Below are 27,598 nucleotides of genomic sequence, written 5' to 3'. Positions count from 1 at the left end.
TCAGATCAACACAGACTGTGGAAACTTCACACTGGACTTCAAGCATCTGGCATTGTGGGCCTCCCCATTCTTCCTCCTGACTCTGGGTCCTTGGTTTCCAAATGAGATGCAAAAGCTGCTCTCATCAGAAAAGAGGACTTGGGACCACTGAGCAACAGACCAGTTCTTTTTTTCTTTAGCCCAGGTAAGACGCTTCTGCTGTTGTTTCTTGTTCAGGAGCGGCTTGACAAGAGGAATACAACATTTGAAGCCCATCTCCAGGATCCATCTGTGGCTCTTGATGCACTAACTCCAGCCTCAGTCCACTCCTTGTGAAAGTCCCCAACACGTTTGAATGGTCTTTTCCTGACAATCCTCTCCAGGCTGCGGTCATCCCTGCTGCTTGTGCACCTTTTTCTTTCACACTTTCCCCTTCCGCATAACTTTCCATTAATGTGCTTTGATACAGCACTTTGGGAACATCCAACTTCTTCTGCAATTACCTTTTGAGGCCTTCCCTCCTTATGGAGGGTCTCAATGATGGCTTTCTGCACAACTGTCAGGTCAGCAGCCTTCCCTATGATTGTGCTTCCTACTGAACCAGACTGAGAGACCATTTCAAGGCTCAGGAACCCATTGCAGGTGTTATGAATTGAATAGCTACTGCACCTTTTCACAATATTCTAATTTTCTGAGATAGTTAATTTGGGGTTTTCATCAGCTGTACACCATAATCATCACAATTATAACAAATAAAGGCTTGACATATCTCGCTTTGCATGTCATGAGTCTATCTCATATATTAGTTTCACCTTTTAAGTTAAATTACTGAAATTAATGAACTTTTCCACAATATTCTAATTTTTCTAGTTTCACCTGTAATTCAAGCATGTCTGAATGTACTGTACCTATATTTAAGTGGCATAATTTGGGACCTGAGAATTTTTCTCACTCCCCTAAGGCAACGATTCCTTGCAATGTCATCTAGTGGACTCAAGGGACAGCCCATGATATCACGTGCTGTATTCACCACCCTCTGTAGAGATTTTCTGTCTGTGTCTGTCAAGCTAGCATACCACACTGTGATACAATATGAAAGGACACTTTCTATTGTGGACTGGTAAAAGGAGTTCATCAATTGTTGTTTAACATTATTCTTTCGCAAGACCCTGAGGAAATGGAGTCTCTGTTGGGAAAGTATACAGTAAAATCTTTTAAGTTAATTATCTTGATGGCTATGTGTTTCTCTCTCATCCAGTAACATCTATTTTAAGTTTTTATTGTGGTGTTCATAATGTGGGTAGGAAAGTCCAGAGTGTCCCAACAGTTTGGAATCGGTAATACACACACTGAAGTGGTATGCCTTATGTGCCTGGCAGATGCTTTTACCACTGCGGCTGCCTTGTGGGGAGGAGTTTATTTTTAACGATGTATTAATGAATAAAGCAGCAGAAAAGGAAATACCGTGCAAAGCGCTGTGACTTAAATAACTGCTGTCTAATATCTGGTTAGGTCAAACTGCAATTTGCAATTTGCCATGAGAGCAAGGCATTTTTATATAAGGGAACAGCCAAGTCCCTGCTCTAAAAGTTTTAACCCCTTTTGTTTACTGTTCCTGCTTTCATGTTTACTTAGATCTAGCAATCATAATTTGGAAGCTGTTCAATTAACAGCTTCGATATTATGACCAATTTGCATACGACCAATATGCAATTATATATAAAGAAGTTTAAATCACATTTTTTATATTGTTCTAGAATATTTATTCAGTTAATGGATTGAGTTAGGAGTATTGTTGACTTTGTGAATTGTATTATCATTTTGTACAATTTAAAACCAAACTGTATGTGATGTAAACTGTATCATTACATCCATTAGGCAGGTTTTTTTTAAAAAAGAAAATTGCATCAGCTGAAGAGGAAGCTGGTAATTAATCAGTTTGTAGCAAGTATGAAATGGGAATATAATCCTTTTGTCCCCTGCTGCATTCCTGAGGAAAATCCCTTTTCTAATACAGTGGTACCTCGGGTTAAGTACTTAATTCGTTCTTAACCTGAAACTGTTCTTAACCTGAAGCACCACTTTAGCTAATGGGGCTTCCTGCTGCCGCTGTACCGCTGCTGCACGATTTCTGTTCTCACCCTGAAGCAAAGTTCTTAACCTGAGGTACTATTTCTGGGTTAGCAGAGTCTGTAACCTGAAGCGTATGTAATCTGAAGCATATGTAACCTGAGGTACCACTGTACTAATAATTATATTGTGAGAAAATCCCCCATTTGGACCAGTTAAATACCCCAAGATAAATTTCATTTTTTTTTGCAATTAACTATTACTCTTTTAATTCTCTTAATTTTTATTTTGAAATTGGGATTTCCTTTTGCAAGTTTCACAATATAGCTATAACAGAGTGAATATTCTATTCCACTCACCCAGAAGCCTCTGCATTTGGGATCCTAAGGTGTACTGACCACCCTTCAATAGAAAGGCCTCCCTCGGAAGGTGGTGGGCTCTCCTTCTTTGCAGGTTTTTAAAATGAGGTTGGATGACCACCTGTCAGGGATTATTTAGCTGTGATTGCTATATTGCAGGGGGTTGGACTAGATGACCCTTCCAACTCTACAAGTCTATTACATATCCCGCTAAGACAGCATTGCTGGCCAAGCTGGTGGAAGTGGTATGGCAGAACCCAGGACTTTGGTTCTGTGTGACTTCAGTGTCTATGCCAAGGCCTCTTCCATGACAGCTTTGGAGCTATCACAGCTCATCAGCGGCCCAACCCACAGGGCAGGACAGATTTAGCCTGGGTTGTGTGGTCCGACAATAGATGAGATTCAAACAAGCTAGACCACTTCCTGGTGAGGTTTGGTCTCATGTTGATTATCTCCCCATGCAGGGGTTCAGGACCTATTCAGATGGTCCATTCCAGAGACTTATGGAATCTAATGGAGAGAACTGGCAATGGTACTGAGGCCCCTATAACAGTGAAATGTGTAGGGCTATCCACACTTTTTCTCCTGACTGCCCTCTCCACTGTTGTGGAGCTTGAAACACACCTTGGTGCTCTAGGGAGCTATGAGTTATGAAGCAAGATGGACAATGGCTACAGCGCTCTTGGCACAAAACCCATTGCAAAGGTGACCCAACACACCTTAGAGTACACAATAATGCCTACTATGTTGCAATGAGGGACAAAAAAGGGCTATTTTGTCTCTGCCATTGCATTCTGAAATAGACATCCGGTAGATGACATACCGTCTCAACCCTTGCCCCTCATAGCTAATTATAGCTTGTTAGGTGTGCTTGTGTGTGTGATTGGTTATGTACTGTATATGTGTAAAAGTTCTGAACCAGTGCCTGGATGCAGTAATGGGCTTGGTGAGGGCTAATAAACTGAAGCTGAATCCCCGAAAGACTCAAACCCTGTTGGTAAGCATCTGGAAACTTGGGTCAAGTGCCATCTATGGATGGGGTTGATCCATCATTGTCATTGGAAAGCCTAGCATCCTCAGTGGCTAGGAATTTCTTTAACCAGCTTTGGCTTGTGTGCCAGCTGCCTTTCCTGGACTGAGATAATCTGGCCATGGAGCTTTCTGCCCTGGTGACCTCAAGGCTAGACTGTGGCAATGTGCTATATGCAGGGCTGCCCTAGAGATGAATCTGGAAGCTGCACTTGGTGGATGTTAGGTTGCTCTGTGCAATGACTTAACACCAACAAGCTGTTAACACCATTGTTAAACCTTTGCTCTGGTTGCCAATAAGCTACTTGGCTAAGTTTAAGGTTATGGTATTGGCATACGGAGCCCTGAACAGCTCAGAACCTGATTATCTGAGATATACCTGATTAATATAATATACCTGACTGTCTGCTCTGGTCTGCTGTGGGGTTTGTTTGTTTGTTTGTTTGTTTGTTTGTTTGTTTTAAATACCAGGTGCATCAGTGGGCCAGTTGTTTGTTACTCACCACTGAACACTTAGTTGTGTAGTCCCCTTTCTGTCCCTTAATATTTTAGACAAACACCAAATTGGTATATTCTTGGATGCTTATTGAACAGATCTTCCCAGACTAAGACTAGACTGTATTTTATCTCCACACAATGTTTATTCAGTTACATAGTTGTGCTTGTGTTTTGTAGCTATAATTATATTTTTTTTAATTTTTTAAAAAATAATATTTATTAAAGTTTCACAAAAAATAAAGAATTTCAAAATTTAAACATATGAAGAACTTCAAGAATAAAAGCATACAGGAACAAAACATATAAAAAATACACAGTAACAAACCATTAGCAAAAGAAAGGAAGGAAAAAAAGAAAAGAAAGAAAAGAAAAACCAAAAAACAGAACAAAGAATAAATTAATATTTTCATCTCTTATAGCTCATTCACTAGTTTCTTGACCTCCTCACACCTCCCATTTTGTATTCCAGTTCAAATATTAAATTCAGCAAATCCTTACCCTCTATATAATTATATTTTATTGTATTTTGTATAGTTGTTGTTTTAAGGGAATCGCTTAGATATTTTGGTTTGAAGTGACAAATAAGTAATAGCAGTCATGACTATGATGCTAATCTGTGCTGACTTTTCTTTAATTACATAAGAAAAATAGCTTAAAAGCTACTTATTTACATCTTTGCTTTGTCTTTCTGCACTTCCAGGACAGGGAATTGAGGCCAGTATTTTGCTACTGTGGTTGAAGCAGAAACTGTAATTACATTGTCAGAGTAATATATATAGCACTGTATTACTTTCTCAAAATAATTGCAGGCATATGACAAATACATTACACTCATCAAAATTTTATGTAAACACATGCACAAGTTTTTATTTGACTTATTGATGGTGTGTGTGAATTTCATGCCTTGCAATCTGTTGACCAGCCAACCAAACAAGCAAAAAGCAATCTTCGTGGCCTTTTAACTGCTAACACTATAAATATCTGCTGTAAAATAAACTGTCACTTCTACTGTGGGCAATATTTGTTCTGTCATACTTTATGCTATGCAACTCTCATATTATGCTTTGAAGTGAGACATTTAATCTTTTTGTTCCTGGGATGTTATTGGATGAATTTGCTCTTGAAACAATTATTAAATTGACAATTTTTTAAATATGAGAGTTGAAAGTGATCTTTAGGGCTCATAGGGTCCTAAAAACTTGGTTGTCTTGTAAGCAAATGAACCAACAACAGCAAGAAGACCTGAAAGCAAAAGCGGGCTTTTGCACAAACGATTCATGACAGCTGCACGGGATTCCCACAGAAATGGCTCGATGTGTCTTTTGATGTTGATATAGGCAATTTGCAGCTTTAAGCTGATTTCACTTATGCTAAAATAAATAAGTGGAAAGAGCTTTCTGAACTCTTGCTTACTGGCCTTTGGGAAGACCATGTGAGGCCCATCGATGCTCCCAGAGCCCTTTCACATCCTTTCCAGAGATTGGTAAGCAGCCCCGTCTGTCTTACTGGGCTTGGGGAGTGTATTCACAGGCGGGGGCATCATTCCACACAAACCTGGGTGTTGTAGATTTTACCTGTTGGCCTTGAGTGTGAAATTCACTATACGATTCAATTTTTCATTGCAAAATGAATATTTTAGCTGATTTAATTTCTAATTGCCTTATCTTCTATAATAAGATGCAATATAAAAAGAGTACTGGTTACATTATAAAACTAATTCAAAATAGCTTTTTAAAAATACATTAGTAGTTTTAAAACAGCTAGTAGGGAGGACCACAAACTTTTCCCCTGTTAAGTAAACACTCCTTTCCCCCCCCCCTTAATTATTCAGAATATTTATATCCTACTTTTTCCGGAATATTGCTCATGCTGGCTAATAATAAAAATGATATTCATAAACTTAGCAAAAGGACCCCATAGTAATAAGATGCATATCAAACAGGCTGGTGGGGTCTGCAGTGTGGCACCCATAGACATCCTGGCACCTCAGGTGGTCCCCTGACCCTCCCAATTTTTAAATTTGACTTAAACAAGCTTTGCAGGTTTGCTTATTTGGTCAGGAGTGCATGAGTTCTGGGCCTATTTGTGTCAACAAAACAGCCTGTCTTTTAAAATGCATAGTTCCCAACTCCAGGGATGCAATCTTGGAGTTTGATAAGCAAAGCTAGGATCCCTCATTTTCACAGAAGACTGACATTCTTTGAAATTAAATGAAGCAGCCGGTCCATCCAGACATCTCTGTAAATCTAAGTGTGCAACATCTGCTACATCCTGTGAACTGGCAGGTCATATGGTCATGTAATACAGCAGCTGGACACTATGAATAACTCATAGTGGGTGGCCGGTCAGCCCTGTTCACTCTTTTTCTCGGTTACCAAGTGTGGTTGAAGTTCAGGTTAAGACTCAGACCATTCATTTTCTGCTGATTTTATGCAATTGCTCTTTGAAGGGATACTGTTGCCTGATTATATGCTTAAATGAAGGGCTAATCCCAGGATTGTGTTTGCTATGAGGTATCTGAAATGAGAACACTTGTTCTTTAACAGAAAGATTAACTGTTGTTCTAATGCACCAGGGACTGGTGAAGCCTAAAGGAACTTCAAGCAATCAATAATGTTTAATTTATTAACTACAATTTAGTCCCTCAGTTCCTCAAAGTAATTATACTTGCAGGCCCTGGGGCACTAAAAACGAACAGAGGTAAGGAAATTTCTGCATTGGTTTTTAGACCACAGAATGAATAAAACTGCCTTCTGTCCCTGTAAACAGAGGCCTTTAAAAACAAAGCGCCATATCATATGTGACCTTAAATGCAGGTTTACGTTTAACTTGTAGGTTTAAAATCCAAAAAGTATCAGCTGTTAGCGCCAATAAGAGAATGCAGAAACAACCTTCAGAGGATAAATTTGTCTTAGTAGCTCAGCTGGGGAGAAAAGAGTTAACCTCCCACATGCCTGCTGCAACCCTGATAATTATCAGCACACCCCTTACCACCATTTGCATGTTTTAAAACTTGCTTTTAACACCAGGTGTCCTACACCCTCTCCAGTTTTTGTATTCTCAGGGGTTGCTGTCATCTCCAAACTGTGGGCTTGAGCTGGCAATATATTCTGCCTTAAATTCGCCCTCTCACAAGTTATCCAACTTCGTAAGAAGGCTGGTGCCCTTTAGCGTTGTTGCACAGCTCAGAAAAGCATGGCATACAAGTGTGCAAGTCCATTAAAAATCCAAAATTAAAGTTTACCGTTAAATTATGGAATCTCTCTAACAACTTGAAAATACTATTTTATTCTTTGCCTACAGTTTCATTCACAGAAAAAACCTTTTGTATTACCTTGCTTAAATCATTGTAGAGTGTGTGGGTGGGGGGGTGGGGAATCATTTAAACCTGAAGTGTAAAATCAACTGTAAATTAGAAATCAGGGATGGACTGAAAAGAAGCTTTTCTCCTTCAAATAGAGGAAACCATGTGAAAGACTGCTTCCAAGGCTGAGAAGACAGACTCCTGATTCAAATTCCAGAGGACACATAGTCTTCCCAGGTCCCTAAATAACTTCTTGCCTTTGCCAAGGGTTAAAGGCTCTGATGGGGCTCCCTCTCCAGCAGTTCCTAAGGCATAATAGAATGGAAATGTAGCTCACAATTTGACTAAAGGAGCTATTTATTTCATGTGTAGACAGCCGGCTAATTTTTGTGTGTGTGTGTGTTCAGGGCTACCACCTTTCCTGCTACAGATGCAGCCTTTTTTTTTACTTTACAGTGTCTGGTTTCCAGCCCAAAGCTGGTGGGCATTCTTTGTGTTCAGTGCTCTGAAGGTCCTGGAGGGTTTTCCTCTGGGCAACAGCACTCACAGGAAGTGACATTGTCTGGTGGTCTTCCCATCATTTGTCGTAGACCCAGGGGTAGCTTAACCTGTGGCCCTCTAGATGTTAATGGCCTAAAGCTCCCACCATGGCTGGGCTGATGGAAGTTGGACCCCAACAACATATGGAGGGTCAAAGGTTGCTCGTCCCTGCTTATACAAACAAGTTACAGATAGGTAGCCGTGTTGGTCTGCCATAGTCAAAATAAAAAAATTTCTTCCAGTAGCACCTTAAAGACCAACTGAGTTAGTTCTAGGTATGAGCTTTCGTGTGCATGCACACTTCTTCAGGTACACACAAGTGTGATTTCTCTGTGTGCCATGTTCTCCTATGGGAATATGTAGGTCATGCGGCTGCCATGACTTGTAGAATTGCAGCCTTTTAAAAAGGTCCACTGTGATCATGCAGAATTTAGAGGTCATGTGTTTACTTCCTATGTGGAAGAACCAGTTATTACCAGTTATTACCTGGTTTTGTATGCACATCCCTGCCAGGTTGCAAGCCTGCCAGCGGTCAGCTCTATATGATTGCTCTTTGATATTTAGGATCTATAATAGGCATAGGCTTTCTTTTTGTGCAATTCAGATAAAAAAATCTAGCCTTAACTTTTAAGTGGTTTGTGGCTGAATTCAATCAAATATTGATGTAAGATGAACTTGTGGCCAATCAATATTCCTTTTGCTGTTCAGATGGCCACATAGCCTGATATAAATTGGTGTCCTAAATTGTAGCATATTGTGCTAAAAATCCTTTGAGCCTGAGATCCACTATGACCTAGCATTTGTGAAGCTTAAGCTGCAGACTCCTTGATCAGGGTACATATCCTTCTTTGGTAATTTTCGAAGAAAGGAATATAGAGAAAATTATTCTCCTCTTGGAAGCAAAGTGGAAAGCTGAAGTTACTATTCTTCATACTTCACTGGCAATAAAATGGGGGCATGCTCTACGTTTCAGCAAATACAGAACAGTAAGGCCTTTAAATTGTGTGTAAAATGATCTATTGCCATGGTCGCCATGGCATGATGTTGTGGTGATGAAAAGGGGTCTGACTTAAAGGTTGAAAGGGGGCCAGAGAGCCGGACTTTCCTTTCTCTCTTGTACTGGAACTCAGCTGGGGAGAAAAAGGAGTCATTTAAGTGTCAGGATCATGTATGAATCAGTCCCAGGGCAAGTTTGCAGGGAGGTAAGATACCGGAGGGATTAAGCTTCAGCACCCATTTGCTTCAAAAATTGGATGTATATCACCTGCTTTATAATTGATTTTAAAAACACAGATTGGTGCTAACAGCTTGGTTTAACTGGAGGGATTTGCCGCTAGAGGGGGCTGTAATACGTTCTGTGACAACTGGTTAGACAAGATTGTGACCTTTGCCCAGAGATGTCCCCAGAGCCACAACTCTGCCACAGTTTCTTGAAGTCTAAACTGGCCAAGCACACATGTGGCTTTAAATCCATTCAGTCTTAAGTTAAAATCGGTGTCTCTCTGTCTATATAATGTGAACTGGAGGATTTATTCCCATCCTGCTTCTCTCCCCCCCCCCCCGCCCCCAAAGCTGGAGTGCAAAGCTGTGACTTTTTTTGGCGTTTGGAACATTTGTCTTTCTATGCTTGTTTTATAAGTTAAGAGTAAAAATGATCTTACTGTTGCATTATTTCATGATGCTTTTGACTCATTAGCCAAGTATCTGAACTCCTAGTAGTAAATATAGATTCTTAACATCAGTCTTCCACTTGAGATGAATCTTAATTTATATCACAGAATAATAGAATCATCATACCTTTCAAATTTTAAAAGCATGATGGTTATGTTTTGGTGATTTTTAACTTCAGTTAGAATTTTGGAGTTGATCCATCCACATAATGATTTGATTTTTGTGAAGTTGTAAGCTATTTTGTAAGGGACGCGGGTGGCGCTGTGGATTAAACCACAGAGCCTAGGACCTGCTGATCAGAAGGTCAGCGGTTCAAATCCCCGCGACGGGGTGAGCTCCCGTTGCTCGGTCCCTGCTCCTGCCAACCTAGCAATTCGAAAGCACGTCAAAGTGCAAGTAGATAAATAGATACCACTCTGGCGGGAAGGTAAACGGCGTTTCCGTGCACTGCTCTGGTTCGCCAGAAGCGGCTTAGTCATGCTGGCCACATGACCTGGAAGCTGTACACCGGCTCCCTCGGCCAGTAAAGCGAGATGAGCGCTGCAACCCCAGAGTCGGCCACGACTGGACCTAATGGTCAGGGGTCCCTTTACCTTTAAGCTATTTTTAAGTATGTGGAATTGCCTAGTTTGGGGAGGGGGGAGGTAAGGGGGTGTTAAACGGGAAAAAAATGCAGGCTAAAATATGATTGGGAACAAAATACAGTTGAGCGAAGAAGAATAAACAGAACTTTAAGACATGATTGAGAACTGATAGTTGTTGGTTAAGGATAGAACCGACATAGCAGTTAAATGATGTGCTGTGGACTTTTGGCTCAAGAGGCTCTGGATTACTTAATTTTGCTAAAAGTAAGCATAACTTTAGAGAGGGCATAAGTGGGAAAAATCTAAAGGCAAAACTTACTAATTTCTGCAATGGAACTTGATGCAGACATGTCATTCAAGTTTTTGTTCATACTTGTATCTCTTATCTCTTCCCACTCCCTTTTGTTTCAAAGCACTCAATAAAATGTACTAATAGGTTATCAGAATGCAGTAATAGGCTGTCAGCGTTTAAGATCTATCTCATATAATTTTGATTTCTTATAGTTACGATAATTGTTGTAAATTCCTGCAGGTGTATGTATGTATGTATGTATGTATGTATGTATGTATGTATGTTGTGGTTTCTGTATGTAGAAGCATTTGCTCACATAGGTCTCCTGTTACCTTTGCCTTTCTCTTTCTTCTTATCACTTCTCCTAGCACTGACATTTAAATTGTAAGCTTCTTGAGACAGAGTTGTTTTGATTCTCTTACATGAGTGCTATGTACAGTGTTGGTTCCACGTCCCCTTTTGTATAAAGAAAGGCAACATTATGCTAATTTAAACAGTTTTTCTTAAATCTTTGAGATTTGAAGAAAAATCAGTTTTAAAAAGTTAAGAAAGTAAAAGTCAGAGGTTGCTTTGTGCCTAACCCCAAGTGACCTTATTTCAAGTTTTCTTTATGTGTGTTCCAAAGGAGCAATGTTCCCAGGCCCTCCTCGCAACTTTGGTTGCCAGCTGGCTCCGTCCCTTTCAAGCGGATACTCCTTTGCTATTTCCAGGACCTGGCAAAGGACGCTTCCATTTGCAATGGGCTGCCTTTTAGTAATATCTGTTTAACTATATTTTAATATGTAATAGTATGTTTATAAGCCAGCCTGTAAACAACTGAAGAAATTGAGAACTTGTAAGTCTTGCCCAGAGCGTCCTGTATGCTAATGTTTAGACTTTTATAGACTGGAATTATTTTATTATTCTTATTTAAATTTACTGGCCTTCTTCTTTTGGAGTCCTAGCTACAAACTTGACTAATATTTCATTGAAAATCAATAGTTTTCTTAAACTGAAAATAATCCTGGGGTGAAGATTTACATAGCTTGCATTACTAGCATACTTGGTGCATTTACATTACCGTACGAAAATTGGCGTTTACGATATTGCTGCTGAAGCAGACATACGATAAAAGGGAATGGGTGTGAGTGCCTGTGGAATTTGAAGGGAGCGGCTTATATTTGGGTATTGTCTTTTTCTCTCCCCCCCCCCCCGAATTTTAAAGGTGTGGCTAATATTCGGGTGCAGCTTATATTCGGGCCAATATGGTAAGAAAGCAAAATACTCTGGCTTCAGTCTTCTGGAAGGGAGATTTTAGGGTGTTGTGTTCCCTGACTGCAAATTGCAGTGGTTTGCCAAGCTGCCTAAAAATAAAGTTAGTAGTGAGTGACTTCAACATTTCCCCTTTGAAATATTGCTATTTTACACCCTACAGCCTGCAATAATATTTTTTCCTCCATTAGATTGTATTTTTGCTCTATAGTCACTCCTGTTTACTTCTTTGAGTCACTATAAAATGTAACTTTTCTGTTATGTGACAGGTTGAAAAATGCTTTAAGTACTTGAGGCAAAGCAGACGAAAATAGTGGTAAAAGTTAAAGTACATTGATCCTGTTGTTGCCCCTGCAGAACTCCAGGGAAATAATCTTTGCGTTTCTACCAGGTTCCTTTCCAGCCCGAGTGCAGTAGCAAGCAGATGTTGTACCTCTACAGTGATCAAAGTACCACAACCTAGTTTTGAATTTCGAACAAGATATTTATTAAGGGAAATCTACAATCATTAGGCATGCAGAAAATGAAGCTGTCTAGTATTATTTCAGCTGTCTAGTATTATTTCATTTTATAGATGGGAAAAAGGAGTTTCATTTACATGCTCTTGAAGGCTTTGTCTCCGCAGCATGCCTGGAGCTAGCAGTGCTGCAGTGCCACAGGGGCAGGCTGGCATGTTACCGTATTTTTTGGACCATAACACTCACTTTTTTCCTCCTAAAAAGTAAGGGGAAATGTCTGTGCGTGTTATGGAGGGAATGCCTACGGGTGGCATGCCTACGGATTTTCCTCCTCTAAAAACTACGTGTGTGTTATGGTCGGGTGCGTGTTATAGAGCGAAAAATACGGTAGATTGTTTTGAAGTATAACAGTTGGATTCATTCTGCAGTGCCAGTTAATCCTCCCCCTTTGTCATGCTAAAATTTAAAATGGAGTTGTTTATGCATCAGCTTTATTCCGTCTAGAAGACCATATATGTAACAAAGCTCTATTTTTTGTTTATTTTTGAACCCCTTTTCACCCCTCTCTGCAAAGTTCTCCTTCCCTCCCAGTTGCAGTGGGGACAGTCTTGTGATTGCCTTCAGTATCCTATAACAGAGACGGCACTCAGAGCCCTCTCTGTGGGCACGCGCACAGTCGCCCCACTGTGCTGGAGGTGGGAGGCGGAGGAGGGCTCACACACACGTCCACAGCCTGCAGCCCGAGTGCCGTAGCTTCCGTGCCGGGGGTAGGGGAGGAGGAGAGAAGGGCTGGGTTGGGGTAAGGAGAGGGGGGCCGCCATGGAAGCAGCAGCCTCCCCTGACAAAGGGAGGCGACTTGAGTGCAAAAATACTAACAAGCCCAAGACGGGAGGTGATCTGGTGTGGGAATTTGCATGTGGGGGCCTTAGAAACCTCCTGCGCTTTCTCGGGAAGGAAGCGTTGCCGAGGTCGGCTGGGTTTACTCCCGAGTAAGGGTGTGCAGAATAAGGAGGAGGGAAGCCGGGTGGGGACTCAAAGGGGGCCAGGTGTAGGCGAGGGAAGTAAGAGCAAGATGGTGGGCAACACTGGGGTGTGGGGGATGGGCGTCCTCTCTGGAGGGTTGTTTCCCATTATAAAGAGTATCTGAGGGGGGATACTCTTCCCACTTCCCGTGGGACTGATAGGGGGGCATGTAGACACGCTTGTGCAGGTTGCATTTTGCAACAAACAGGTGCTTAATTGTTGGCAGGCAGAAGGGTGACCCTTTTCGGGTCATGCGGTTTGTGTTTAGCCTTTTATCTTGTGAACGTTGATGTTTACATATGGAAAAAGTATTGGAAGGGAGGAGGGTTATTGGCTTTCATTATGTATTTTGTGTTTTTTATCTTCTATTTTTATGCTGTGAACTGCCCTGAGACTTGCACATGAAGGGCGGTATGCAAATTCAGTAAATGAATAAATAGAAAGATTTGGATCTGAATGGAGAAAAAAGGCACTGAGTTATACCATAAAATTATATATCAATGGAAAGATAATTTAATGAAGAATGCAATGCAATAACTTTCATGAAGGATTATTTATTACAACAGCAGTCATAAAGAAGAAATGTGAAACACACAGAAAAATATACAGGTGAAATTGCCATGTTGGCACTTTGCGATAAATACTGTATTTTTCGCTCCATAAGACGCACCTGACCATAAGGCACACCTAGTTTTTAGAGGGGGAATGCAAGAAAAAAATATTATTTAAAGGGAGCGCTGAGCAGAGCCTGTATGCATCCCAGGCTCTGCTCAGTGCTCCATTTCATGAGTCGTGTGGAGCGTGTGTGCGGCACTTGCAGGCTTTTCCCCGAGGAGGGAGAAGGGCAGCCCATCACTGACGGGCTGCCCTTCTCCCTCCTCAGGGAAAAGCCCCCAAGAGCCACACACACACTCCATGTTGCTCTTTAAAGGGAGCGCAGCTATCCCTGGCTTTCGCAGGGGGTGGGGGAAGTGTTCTGGCTTTTGGGATAGCCGCGCAGCCTGCATTCGCTCCATAAGATGCACACACATTTCCCCTTACTTTTTAGGAGGGGAAAAGTGCGTCTTATAGAGTGAAAAATACAGTAAGTGGGTTTTGGGTTGCAGTTTGGGCACTCGGTCTCTAAAAGGTTTGCCATCACTGTCCTATAGTATTCGTCTAATTAGTGTGTTGAGACCCACAGCCTGGGTCACATACCCATTGAAGGTGGATTGTGTGCCACCACTATTTTTCTTTTGGATGGCTTTTTTCTCTTTTAGGGAGGAGAGTGAAGAGTAGGCAAAAGAGAGAGCATGGGAAACCAGATTCAAAAAGGCCATCTTGCAAGAGATACATTTAAAAGTCGCCCCCGTGTTTCAGGCTCTTTGATGAACATAGGCCCTGGGTTTGAAAAAGTAAAGATGACGGGCAGCAAACCCGGGATGGATGTTGCTCTTGCCCGTAGCTGCACTGCCGCCTCCCAGCACCGTCACGGAGGGCTCATGGCCATTTGAATGAGGCAGTGGCGACACCCTGCTGCAGATGTGGAAGGCTTTTGTCCCTGCCATCAGGGTGGCTGTCTGTAGCAGAGCTGCAAAAAAAAAAAGGGAGGGAGAGGTGAGAAGCAGGGGGACCAGGCAGCCCTGAGAAGGCCCTTTTGCACCTGCAGGGCTGCCAAATGCTGCTTGTCCTTCACCCCCCAGAGGTGTGCTCACCTGGCAGGGAATCCACACCTTTCCCATTTATGCTGTAAGAATTAAGTCTGTCTTCTTTCGTGTCCCTGTGATATCACTGCTAGTATTTCTCTCTCTAACTTTATAGCCAGGTGCCTGCCTCCTTCAGATAACATTCCATGCATCTGATTAGGTGGACTCGAGTCCATTAAAGCTTATAAAATGATCAATTTGTTAGTCTTTCAGGTGCCAGAAGACTTTGCTGTAACAGACTAACATAGTCACCACTCTAGATTTTTTTCTAAATAGGTGATCAGGGGTCAGCAAAAAGTGATTGGGCCGGATCCAGCCCCCGGGCCTTAGGTTGCCTACCCATGGTGTAGATCTAGTAATTTGTGAATACGTAGCAAGCTTGTAGATTGTGAACATGTTAATCCTATACATGTTTCCTCAGAGTAAGTCTCCTAGATTTAAATTGCAATTAGTTCCAACCACATGTGCATAGCTTTGCAACACTAATGTGCTGCTGGACTAGATTATTGTGGCTTTCTTTGGATAGCTTTGATATGTTGTAAGGTGCTTTGACTGGGTAATTAAATGTTTCTCTCTTTTCCCCTTCAGCTTTTCGCTGCAGCCTCCAGTTTCTTGGAAACATTGCAGCTGGAAACAAAGCTTCTCAGCACAGGATTTGGACTCTTGCTTTCCCTTCGCTTTTCTTGTAAGCATCTTGTCCAGCCCATCAACAAATGAAATATTATACGGTTATATTTTAAGTTACCTTATTTACCATCCCTAAAATGTATTTTTGGAGAATGAGAGAGTAGTCCTTTATTTGTGTATGCTAATCACAGGAATCGGGTTAACTGGAAAAAAAATCTTGTTTTAAATTTGACCATAGATTGGGTTGGTTTTCGACATAGACCGCAAGATCACCAGGAGGCTTAATATGCTTAATGTTTTGTGCTAAATCATATGCAGGTAGGTACAATGGGTTTGAATTCATTAATGCTTGGCTAAGTACAAGTTTATCTTGACCAAAATATCACAGTTTACATAAAAAAAAACCGAGTTATGAATTTAGAACAGGTTCTTGAAATTCTTTACAGCTAGGTTGTAATAGGACTGCTATGAATTTCAAGAAAACCTGGTCAGTTGATTAATTGTTGATTAAAGCTGCATAAATTTGGGTATTACTTGCATATGAATAACTCAGTATATGAATAACTTTACTAACTTTTAGATGATTTACAAATTCCTGATGGCACCATTTTAGAATACACATTTCCTTTTGCATGTGAGAAAAGAATAAATGCTTATATTAATATTGTACTGGCCAACTCAATTTTTGTCAGTTATGGTATTAAAATAGTTACATTTTTAAACAAATTGCTGCCTGATATTAATTTGGGGCCTACTTTTAGTTAATTAATTGGTTGGAGTAACTTTGATTAAATAAATGTTGCAACCCCACTTTTTAGTCTAACGTCACCTCTAAGAGGAAACGCTAAATTCAAATAAATTGCTCCAGAAATGTATAATAGTATTTGAAACCTTAAACTCCTTTCTCAATGAAAAACTAATGACTTTGTATTACACTGCTCAGAATTTTCAAACTACTTTTTAAATTGCCCGTTGCAACATTGTCATGAGGCAACAAAGTTTTTGAACAAAGTTTGACAGAGTTTGGGGGGTTTAAATAGAAAAATTTCCATTTAAAAATCTCTACTTGGCCATAAAGAGGTCTTAACTCTAACCTACTTCCCAAAACTGTGAGGGCAAGGTAGCAAACAAGGAAGTAAAAAGCACTGTACACAGCGTCACAATTTAAACATTTCTAGTTACCATTCCATTCATATAAACATAAGCGCTTGACTTGGTATGAATTCCCTCTCTCTTTCCAAAGAGTGTCAAAGCAATTGGTATTAAAATGATGAGATGATAATAACACAGCTCCAGTGCATGCTTGCTTCAGTAGCAATTCTTAGATTAGCATAACCAGACAGGAACCAGTCCTGACCTTTCTAGTTTCAGGTAAATTTTTGGATGGATGGATGTGTGGGTGAAAACACTTCTCTATAAACAGGCCTTTGGCTGATTTACATTCTATGGCTTTCTAAATGTGTTTGTGGGAGCGCGGTTATTGGTTTGTTTTCTTTGCTTTTGTTTTATTAAGTATTTTGTGTTCTTATTTTGTATTTTTATGTTGTGAACCACCCTGTAATCTTCGGATGGTATTTTATTGATTGATTGATTGCATTACACATTGAGGGATTAATTGGGGATATCCATTAGAATAAAATAACCCCCAAAGTCCCTTCCAACACTCTTACAGGTACAGGCAAAGGTACCCCTGCCCGTACGGGCCAGTCGTGTCCGACTCTAGGGTTGCGCGCTCATCTCACTCTAGAGGCCGGGGGCCAGCGCTGTCCGCAGACACTTCTGGGTCACGTGGCCAGCGTGACGAAGCTGCTCTGGCGAACCGGCACCAGAGCAGCACACGGAAACGCCGTTTACCTTCCCGCTATAAAGCGGTACCTATTTATCTACTTGCACTTAGGGGTGCTTTCGAACTGCTAGGTGGGCAGGAGCTGGGACCGAATGACGGGAGCTCACCCCGCCGCGGGGATTCGAACCGCCGACCATGCGATCGGCAATTCCTAGGCGCTGAGGTTTTACCCACAGCGCCACCCGTGTCCCCTTCCAACACTCTTAGATTCATTAAATACCCATCACCATTTGAAGAGTTGGGTGCCTTACATATTGGCTGTTGGTACGTAGCCTAAACAATCCAGAACAATAAATATTCCTGCTTTTTCATTTTGTTTTTGAGGAATTGCTTGAATCATCAAGATGAGAAAACAGTTGCCTATTGCTGTATGGTTCTTTTCACTTGTCTTAACCCTGAGAGGACAAGAGAACTACAGGAAGAAAGCAACTTGAACGTCGCCCTTGCTGTTCTGCAGGCATCCAGGAAGTACCCGGAATCAGAATGGACGTCTGTATACCTCTCCTTTTCCCCAATACATTACCTTAAGTCTTTGATAGTTGTCTTTTCTCAGATGAGATGTGCAGCTTGCTTTTAACTTCTTTTAGTAAATACATTGTAATAACTTAATATTGATTTTAATTCTAAGAGAACTTAACAATATGTAAACTTTATATTGGCCCAAAATAAGGCTGGGATTGAAAGAACTGAATGCCCAATGGTGCTCCATAGTCTCTGGTAGAAGTCACATGTTTCTAACAAGCTGGGCCATAATTACAATAATTTCACACTCTTCATCTCTTGCTAGAAGTTGTTGTGGGAGGAAGGAGAATGTGATAAACCCTTTTGGATGTGCAAGTTGTTGGGCTTTTTTTGCATGTCTGCAGGGCTCTTTGGACTCTAAAATAAAATGCCACTTGCAGATAGGGATGGTGAGAAATTTGAAACTCTTATTCACACTTTTTGAACTAATACATGAAGTGAAAAACATTTATCATTTGAATTCACACTTATTTGTGCCTCCTTCAACAACACAATGAGGAATCCAGACTGCTTTCTGCCTGTCAGAAACAATAAAGCGGAAAGTGAGGCGAGTGCTGTGCCCGCCTTCAGCTCCTTGCTGCTTACGGTGTTAGGACCCTGAACACGAGATTCATCATTTTGATGAATTTTGTTGTATGTCCAGTTAGTAAACTGCTATAATAAATCCAGTTCAGGGAGACATTGATCCCAGCTGAGTGATGGAGATGGTTCTGGGAGGAGATGAGGGGAACAGCAATATCTAGAATGGAAAGTTTATTTTACTCTGTATCTGAAGAAGCCATTACAGAATCAGTCAGATTCCTTAGGGCATTGGGATTATCCTATCCCAGAGCTTGTATTGCTGGGAAGAATAACAGAGGTAGATTTTCAGCAACTTGACACAAGTGGAGTTTGGTACTGGTTGTGATAGCTAGATTTTGCTGTGAGAAAGCAGCTTTGGAATAATTTTGTAAATAGTGGTTAAGAGAGTCACGTAATCTGGTGAACTGGGTTCGCGTCCCCGCTCCTCCACCTGCAGCTGCTGGGTGACCTTGGGCCAGTCACACTTCTCTGAAGTCTCTCAGCCCCACTCACCTCACAGAGTGTTTGTTGTGGGGGAAGAAGGGAAAGGAGAATGTTAGCCGCTTTGAGACTCCTTAAAGGGAATGAAAGGCGGGATATCAAATCCAAACTCTTCTGCTTCTTTTAATTTATATGCAACCCCTCTGACTGGGTTTCCCTAGCTACTCTGGGTGACTTCCAACAGAATATTAAAAACACAACAAAACATCAAACATTAAAAACCTCCCTGTACAGGGCTGCCTTCAGGGCACCAGGCACATTTTGTGCCTAAAGACTCTCCATTTGCAAGCACCTCAAAAAGTCTGGGTGCCATTTTTTGTGTCAGGTTGACACTCAATGACTACTGAAATGTAGGTGCATTGAAGCCTTGTATAGTAGTGTATGTTAAGGATAGACAATATGGTAAGGAGTTTAATAATAAAGAGTAGAGTGTTTTGAAAACTGAAGTATGGTACCAATATTTTTATTGTAAACACCAAATTAAACATGTATTAATAATTTCTGCTAAAAATGTGATATTCACAATGTGTCACTTAAGTGAATTGCATTTTAGTTCATGTTTATCAAAATGATAAATAGAAAGTGTTGCTGAACCCTTCTGTGGCAACTAGCCATTCTCTTTTGGCGCCCACAACCCAGGTCCCAGAAGCCATTTGCCTCCTAGCTTTTCTACCCCAGTTTCTAACACTGGCTGCCTTCAGATGTCTTCTAAAAGTCAGGTTGTTGTTTATTTCCTTGACATCTGATGGGAGGGTGGGTGCCACTACTAAGAAGGCCCTCTGCCTGGTTCCCTATCACTTCAATTCTTGCAGGGAGGGAACCGCCAGAAGGCCCTCGGCGCTGGACCTCAGTGTCCAGGCTGAATGATGGAGGTGGAGATGCTCCTTCAGGTATACAGGGCCAAGGCTATTTAGGGCTTTAAAGGTCAGCACCAGCACTTTGAATTGTGCTCAGAAACAGATATTTTGATTATTAAAAAGTCTTCTGTCTCTGAGATTCTTCTCAAAGAGTTAGCCATGGTTTTATATATTTAAATGTGAAAGGCAAGATACCATCTTTACTTTGATATACTGTGGTGGTTGCCTTAGTTTCAAATTTATTAGCATATTTAGTTGTTGCCCCCCCAAACCCCCCAGTATACTCATTTTTGTATTCTTACATAGAGGCCTTTCCCTCCCTAAATGATGACTGATATACTCTATATACAGAAATAGTATATGCTGTTGTTTTAAGTGAGGGAATTATTTTTTCTAGCGCAGTAGTGGCCTTTAAAGGGGGGGGGGGAATGGGACATTTTATTAATGTTGAAGGTGTGTGTGTGTGTATCTAGCTTTCTTCAGTTGTTGTTTTTCATCTAAAACAACTTGAGCCCTCTTCCCAATCTACCAGAAATATACACTGCTTAAACTGAGCATCTTGGCCTCACTAGATATGGTAACCTGGATTTCTTCAGGTGCAGAATTGTACTCTCTGAGGTAGGTTATACAGGTTATACAGGTTTAAAACACAAAGCAATTTAACTTGGTCTCCTTAGAAGTCAGCCTGGCCAAGGGGTCTTGGGACTCAGTAGATCTTGAAGAGTCATACTTGGCAACTCACTGTGGCAGAAATGTGGGCCTAGGGATGTGAGCAAATAGGATGCTGTCCACTTGGCTGTACCCTGTATTATGTGCAACCTAGGGTAGCTTACTTGAAAGTAGATTGGTCAGAGACAAAAGGCTTCCTATACAGAAATGTTCCTGAAGCAATTCACAATATATCCAGTTAAAAGGACCTCAGGTATCAGGGGTGGAGAAAACATCTAGCTGAAATCTTGGATAGCCGCTAGATAGTAAAGGGGATAGTTTTGTGCTAAATACACCGATGGGTGATTGATTATGAGGCAGCTTCTCTAATCCTTATATTGTAATGATTAGCATAGGCCATAATAATAATAAAAAATAGAGCAAGGATCTTATGTGGATGTATTGCATTGCTGACTGAGAATGTGAGCTCTGTGCAATACATACTGTGCCAAATCATAGATATATAGTCTGTGTGTATATATGTGTGTGTGTGTGTGTGTGTGTATATATATATATATATATATATATATATATATATATATCTCCGTCGTCTTCTACCCTGTTTATTATCCCAGTCCTGTAATCATTACTGTGGTTATCTACTCATATGTTTTCTTGGGTAGAGGGAGAGGAGATAGCAGAAATAAGATGGGAATGTCATGAACTGCAGTGTAAACTGATCCAACTGCTTCTCTGAGTTGCATTTCTTCCTTCCCTCCCCCTCCCCCTTTTATGTATAAAAAAACACTTCTTTACACGCAAGCAGATGAAAAGTCATGCCTTAGGCACTGGAAAATTTAAAAGTCTTCAAGAAGTCAGATAATTTTTTTCTATTTTGGTTTGCTCTAATCAACAGCAGAGAAGAGCCTTGTGTCTTTGGAAAGCTACCGCCTGTAAAAGGGAAAAGAAACAACATTGGACACCATATGTTATCTATTTTAAACATTGAACCTGCAAACACATACTGTATATCTGGGATAGGGAAAAGTGCTTCAAAGATGCATTATAAATTTAGAAAAACTATGGATATTCAATTACAGACTAGATTTAGGACTTGTGCTCCAGTCAATGAGCTTCAATCAGCTACACTTGTCATATTAAAATTACTGATTTGAAGAAAAAGCATTATTTGTCTTTAGATAATTTTAGAACAAGCATTCCCTCCTGAGCATCCAGGGAGAGCCTGAGGATCAAGCCAGTGGCCCCCCTAGTCCAGCATCCTGGTCTCACAGGGCCAAGCAGACACCTGCGCTCTGCCTCTGCGCAGGACCTGAGGGTGTCCTCCCTTGTGGTCTTCAGAGGCAGACTGGCTCTGACAAGGGAGGTCCTAGTGCCCAGCCCTCGTAGCTAGTAGTAAACGCCAAGCCTGCAAGAAGGGCGCTTTCCCCACTCGTGATTCCCAGCAAGGGTCTTCAGAGGCATCTCACCTCTGATATGGGACGTAATACACAACCACCGTAGTGGTAACCACTGATAGCCGAAACCTCCATGAATCTGTCTAACCCCTTTTCAAGCCATCCTGGTTGGTGGCCATCACTACATTTTGTGATGGCAAATTCCATAGTACAGTGTGTGAAGAAGTGCTTCCCTTTCCCCATTTTGAATCTTCCAACATTCTGTTTCATCGAATGTCCCCAAATTCTAGGATTATAAGAGTGGGAGAAAAGTTTTCTCGGTCTAGTTTCTCCACACCATGCATAATTTCTATCATATCTCTTCTTACTCACCTTCTCTCTCAACCGGTAAGCCCCCAACACTGTAACCTTTCCTTGATCATTTTGGTTTACTTTTTCTACATCTTTTCCAGTTTTGAAATACCCCTTCTGAGGTGAGGAAACAACAACTTTATTCCAAGTGTGTTTATACATGCAAAGTCCAGAAAAAAGCAGAATTCTTTGGGGAGGAACCATTTTCATCTGTTGATATAGTTGTGGTGGAGGAGAGGATAATGGGAAGAAACTAAACTGTGCCCTGTTTCGTATTTGTTCTTAACTAGAATAAGCATATATGAATACAGTGGTACCTCGGCATGCGAACGGGATCCGTTCTGGAGCCCCATTTGCATCCCACACAGAACGTAAGACGTGACGGCACGTCTGCGCATGCACGGGTCGTGTTTTGCCGCTTCCATGCATGCGCCTGACATCATTTTGAGCGTCTGCGCATGCTCGAGCGGCAAAACCTGGAAGTAACACGCTCTGTTACTTCCGGGTTGCCGCAGAGCGCAACCCGAAAGCGCTCAACCTGAAGCACATTCAACTCGAGGTATGACTGTATAGCTGATTCTGTACATCACTTCTACAAGTTTAAGACCAGGAAATAGGGTTATCCTTCCCCACTTCATAGGTACTTCAAGCTTGTGGAGCTAATCATGAATGGAAAGCCAGTAGTTGAGACCAGAGGCTGTGAGGAAGATTTTGAAAAGAGAGTCATGGAATTGTATAATCATTATGCTATAATGTGTAAGGTATTCTCTAGCTGTGTGTAAAAATATTTTTCAGCCCTGTTACGGGTTGAAAATCCTTCCTTTCTAACTTAGGGATAGTTTTATTTTTCCCCCTACAAAATTGTGTGCTCTCCAAAAGACCAAATTTGTTTTTAATTCCTGGAAAGTTGGAGTTTCCTCATGTTACAAGTTCCAAGTGCAAGTGAGGGTTTGATAGCTATTTCTCACTGGAAAAAATGTTCTTTAATTGTAGTGTTGCAACAGATACTTGACATCTGTAGAAGCAATGCTGGTATTCTACAAGAACTCTTTTAATAGTTTTCTCTCAAAGCCATGACTATATTTGACTTTTGAATGGGAATTGTGACTAATATAATCACAAACACCATGTGGAAATGATTTTTGTGCTGAAGCTGGGCAAAGCACATCTAATGGTCCTATTCTCAGCATTGAAGCTGGGCCACATTGCATAATATAAACACAATGCCTTTGTGGGTGGGGCTACAAGTGGATTTGGCCATTTGGAGTGTCAAGGGACGTACTTTGCACACTATGAGGATGCTGCTGAAAAGGCATATTCCCCGGGTGAATTTGCCTTCTCTTATCTGTAATATTTAGGAGCACTTACGCCACGTTGTGAAGTCATTCTGTGAGTTTTCATGTCTCATTCCTTATCATAGGCTGGTGGAGAGAAGAAAAACTCAGAATGCAATGGTGTCATTGCATAGGGCAAGCGTTGTGGACGATGACATTTTTGGTGGTACCCCCATTTTGCATTTAATGTGTAACTTGGTTGTGATTCTGTTTGTTTTCCAACCCCCTTCCTTAATCAGTCAGATTTATTACTTGTAAAAGGTGTAATTTTGCTTCTTAAGGAAATGCAACTATTTTGGTTTGAGATGAAATAATCCTATAATCTGGTAAATCTTCCCTTCTCCTGTTTATAGCAAAATCATAGCACATGACTTGAATGGAGCTCATTCTCATGTAAATATATATAGGATTGCATCCTTAGTGTTCTAACTGTCTCAAAAACCAAGTGCCTAGTTGGTTACCTGGTCACCTGAAATTCACAGTCAACAGCTAAAAAAAATTATGATTGTTTTTTTCCATCTTTGTCCAAGACTGAATCCTGAAGGTTTCAAATGTTTTTACAACACTCCTTGTTACGCAGCAGTGCATGATCCATTGGACAAAGGGGTGCATGTGGAAAGAACATTAGATTGGGAATCTCCATTTTTGTAGTTTAGGAAAATCTACAGAGGAATTTGCCTACTTCTGTTATCAAAAATGTCCTGGCTTGCGTGGGACAGGGAATTTAATCCAACTATTTGTGTGCATATGAAATTCAGTATCATAGCTGAGTTATCTATTTAGCATTTTTAACCTATTGTCTTCTGGACATTTACAAATGATTGTATTCTTGTTTCTCCAATTTACTTTATATTGCGTTTAAGTCTGCCTGAACAATATCCAACACATTTATTTTTTTAAAAAATACCATTTACTATTTAATCTTCTTAAACTGGGGTCAAGGCGCAATGGACCAACTTCTGAAGTGTTGCCAGCCAGGACAGGAAAGCAGGAGGGGGGGGGAGCATTGGTTATATTTTGCAATGCTACCACTAAGCTAGCATACTTGAGGGGTCTGAGGATTGGGCCACTTGGTGGAATACATGGTGTTTTGGATCTGACAGAACCGAAGCTTTGGCAACCCATTCCACCTGGATATGCCATGTTTCAGGACATTTTGCTCTCTACTGCTGGTGATAGCTTCCACCTGACCAGATGAAGTTGTGCCTCTCCTGTGGCAGCCACCCACCCTAAGCTGGTGAAGATGATGATGATGATGATGATGATGATGATGATGATGATGATGATGATTTTATACCCTGCCCATCTGGCTGGGTTTCCCCAGCCACTCTGGGCGGCTTCCAGCACATTTAAAAACAAAATAAAACATCAAACATTAAAAACTTCCCGATACAGTGCTGCCTTCAGATATCTTCTAAAAGTTGTGTAGTTCTTTTATCTCCTTGACTTTTGATGGGAGGGCGTTCCACAGGGAGGGTGCCACTACCGAGAAGGCCCTCTGCCTGGTTCCTTGTAACTTCACTCCTCGCAGGGAGGGAACCTCCAGGAGACCCTTGGAGGTGGATGATGGGGGTGAAGACCCTCCTTCAGGTATACTGGGCTGAGGCCGTTAAGGGGTTTAAAGGTCAGCACCAAGACTTTGAATTGTGCTCAGAAATGTCCTGGGAGCCAGTGAATTTCCTTTAGGACCAGTGTTATATGGTCCCAGCAGCCACTCGCAACCACCAGTTCTGGATTAGTTGTAGTTTCTGAGTCACCTTCAAAGGTAGCTCTATATAGAGCACATTGCAATAGTCCAAGCGGGAGATAACCAAAACACGTACCACTCTGGTGAGACAGTCTGCAGGCAGGTAAGGTCTTAGCCAGATGGAGCTAGTAGACAGCTACCCTGGACACAGAATTGACCTATGCCTTCATGGACAGCTAGGAGTCTAAAATGACTCCCAGGCTGCACACGTGAATTTCGGAGGTTAGGGACTGCAGTAGCAATTAGCAAATATATTTATAGGCTAGAATTTCTAATGAGATTGCCTGTGACGCATGTCCAGGGCTGGATTTAGGTTTGATGAGGCCCTAAGCAACTGAAGGTAATGGGGCCCTTTATATGTCCAGCTGTCCTTTGTCAACAACAAATTTTCACTGTTTTTTGTGTTGAATATATGCTTTATGGTAATTTATGGACCTAATAGGTATCTAAAGCCATTTGCACATAACAAAATATGCCTTTTATCAAAGTAATTGTTGACCTTATCTTATATTTTGGAAATGTACATCTAGTTTTCCCCCCCCTTTAAATTTTTTGGGGGGCCCCAAGAGAGTGGGGTCCTACGCTACAGCTTGTTTAGCTTATACGTAAATCCGGCTCTGCACATGTCCATGGTTGCAAAGAAAAAAATAGTTACATTTGTTGTTTTTTTGACTTCTTATATAGTTTAGCAGGTACTGATAGAAATGTAACTTGATTAGTGACCAACTACTATAAAATGCCAGTGTGAACTAACTTTGCACAGTACAAAGTAGCTAACTTTTGCAGTTTTCCTACAACCAACAACAGTTTGTCCTATTGTTTTTCCTTCTCTTTCAGGTTCTTGATTGTTACCAACCATTTGCTGAAGTGCCCCGAGTTGGTCAAAGCCATGTATGCCAAACTGAGCAATCAAGAAAGGTAACCCCAAAAACCAATGTGGGTTTCAGCATTTAGCATTCCATATAGAGTATCCTGTTCACATGATTTGAAAAAAAAAAGTGTGGTTTCATAGTTGGCACAGAATCTCTAAATACATGTTTCTATGTCAGTAATGGTTTTAAATTGGTTGGTTAACATTACAATTTAGCCACAACTGGCAGGGATTTAGATAGGGGTTGCAGAATCCAGGTTGGCGCCCTTACTCTGTAAGAAATGCACACACAGAAAGAGAAAATGAAGGCAAGATTTCATGCTAATGCCTTGATTTCATAAGTGCACCGCACCCTGTTGTATTTTATGGCTCAACTTATGCAGCCATTTAATAGCTATTTGAAAAAAAACAGATTTGCACCAAATAACTTTAGATATGCTTCACTACCTTGCAAAGGAAGTGCACAATGAATGCGACAGTGCATATGTGCCGTGTTGTTTTATATCTCAATCTGCACAAACATGCACAGAAATTCTGTGTATGGAAAAGAGCAAGTGTGCTACTCTTCAAAAAGGAAATGGGCCGGGTAGAAGTTGCACATTATATAAAGTGAGGTCAGAATCTACAATATGCATATTTTTAACACAATCGGGCAGGCCTCATTAAAAAAAATATAAGGAAATGTGGGCCAGCAACTGGCTGCACCACTATTTAGTGAACAGAAACCTGAAGTGCTGTTTAGGTTAGATTAGCACCCTGTGGATGGGATTTTTTTTCTGGGGAGCGGACACGGTATGATGATCTATTCTGCATTCCTAACCCCACTTACATGGGAGTTAGCCCTATTGATTAGACGTAGTTAGGGTTACAGTCTTAAGTGAGTATGTTTTTTTACTCAACTAGTTTTTACTGATTTTGAATCTGAAGCAAAAGCCGAGCTTTTAACTTGGCTTGAGGCCTGCCCTTACCATTTAGTTTATATGCTGCACTTAACCTTAAGTCGAACCTGTGGTAAGCTTCCGCTGAGGTTTTTAGACGTATAAGTTACTCTTTGGTTTTAAGATGTCCGTTTCATACCCTAAATTTGAAACTGAACTACGGTTGTAGCTGCGGTTTGCTGCAGTCCCCCAAGGCTGCCCTGCTAGAGTTAGAGCAGGAAAAAAAGGTTCCACAGGCTTCTCGCCCCTCGGATGCCACTCCTGAGCTATAATTTTTACAGGGTTTAGATTAAACTCCTGCCGCCCATTGCCTTTCCCCTTGTACTTTAAGAAAATACATGAATAAATGGTTGGTAAACACAGTACTTGCCCTTTCCATGCCCAACCCAACTTGCTTGTTACCTTGACAGTTTGTTCCGGGGCCCTAGACTTTATATCAGTTTCGCAAGGAACAAGCAAAGCTGTCAGTTATCACTTTTCACTGTTGGTGCTAGCAGCAGAACTGTCAGCAATAGCAAAAGAAATCAAGCAGTGTATACATTTTATGAAACAAACAAACAAACAAACAACAATATAAAAAGTTACCAGGGGGCTCCCTCACACAGAGCCTGCCACTTCTGGCCGCAGCCCTAGCCGC

General features: G+C 41.2%; 1 protein-coding gene across 3 annotated transcripts in view; it reads left to right on the top strand.

Annotated features, from left to right (window-relative positions):
- Positions 1-27,598, top strand: part of ATXN10 (ataxin 10) — a 67,918-nt gene that overhangs the window by 9,500 nt on the left and 30,820 nt on the right. For all 3 annotated transcript variants that reach the window (XR_014526263.1, XR_014526264.1, XM_083503445.1), the window contains exons 4-6: positions 15,332-15,428; positions 17,541-17,705; positions 25,990-26,070. Coding sequence is in view for 1 of the 3 variants with exons in the window: in XM_083503445.1 (XP_083359571.1) it covers positions 15,332-15,428; positions 17,541-17,705; positions 25,990-26,070 (343 nt within the window). In the remaining 2 variants the exon portion in view is untranslated. The remainder of the gene's footprint in view (positions 1-15,331; positions 15,429-17,540; positions 17,706-25,989; positions 26,071-27,598) is intronic.

This window comes from Podarcis liolepis (genome assembly GCF_965112155.1).
Source record: "Podarcis liolepis genome assembly, chromosome: 5".
Taxonomy (NCBI): Eukaryota; Metazoa; Chordata; class Lepidosauria; order Squamata; family Lacertidae; genus Podarcis; species Podarcis liolepis.
The sequence above is the reverse complement of the archived record's forward strand: the minus strand, read 5'-3'. Positions and strand labels throughout refer to the sequence as shown.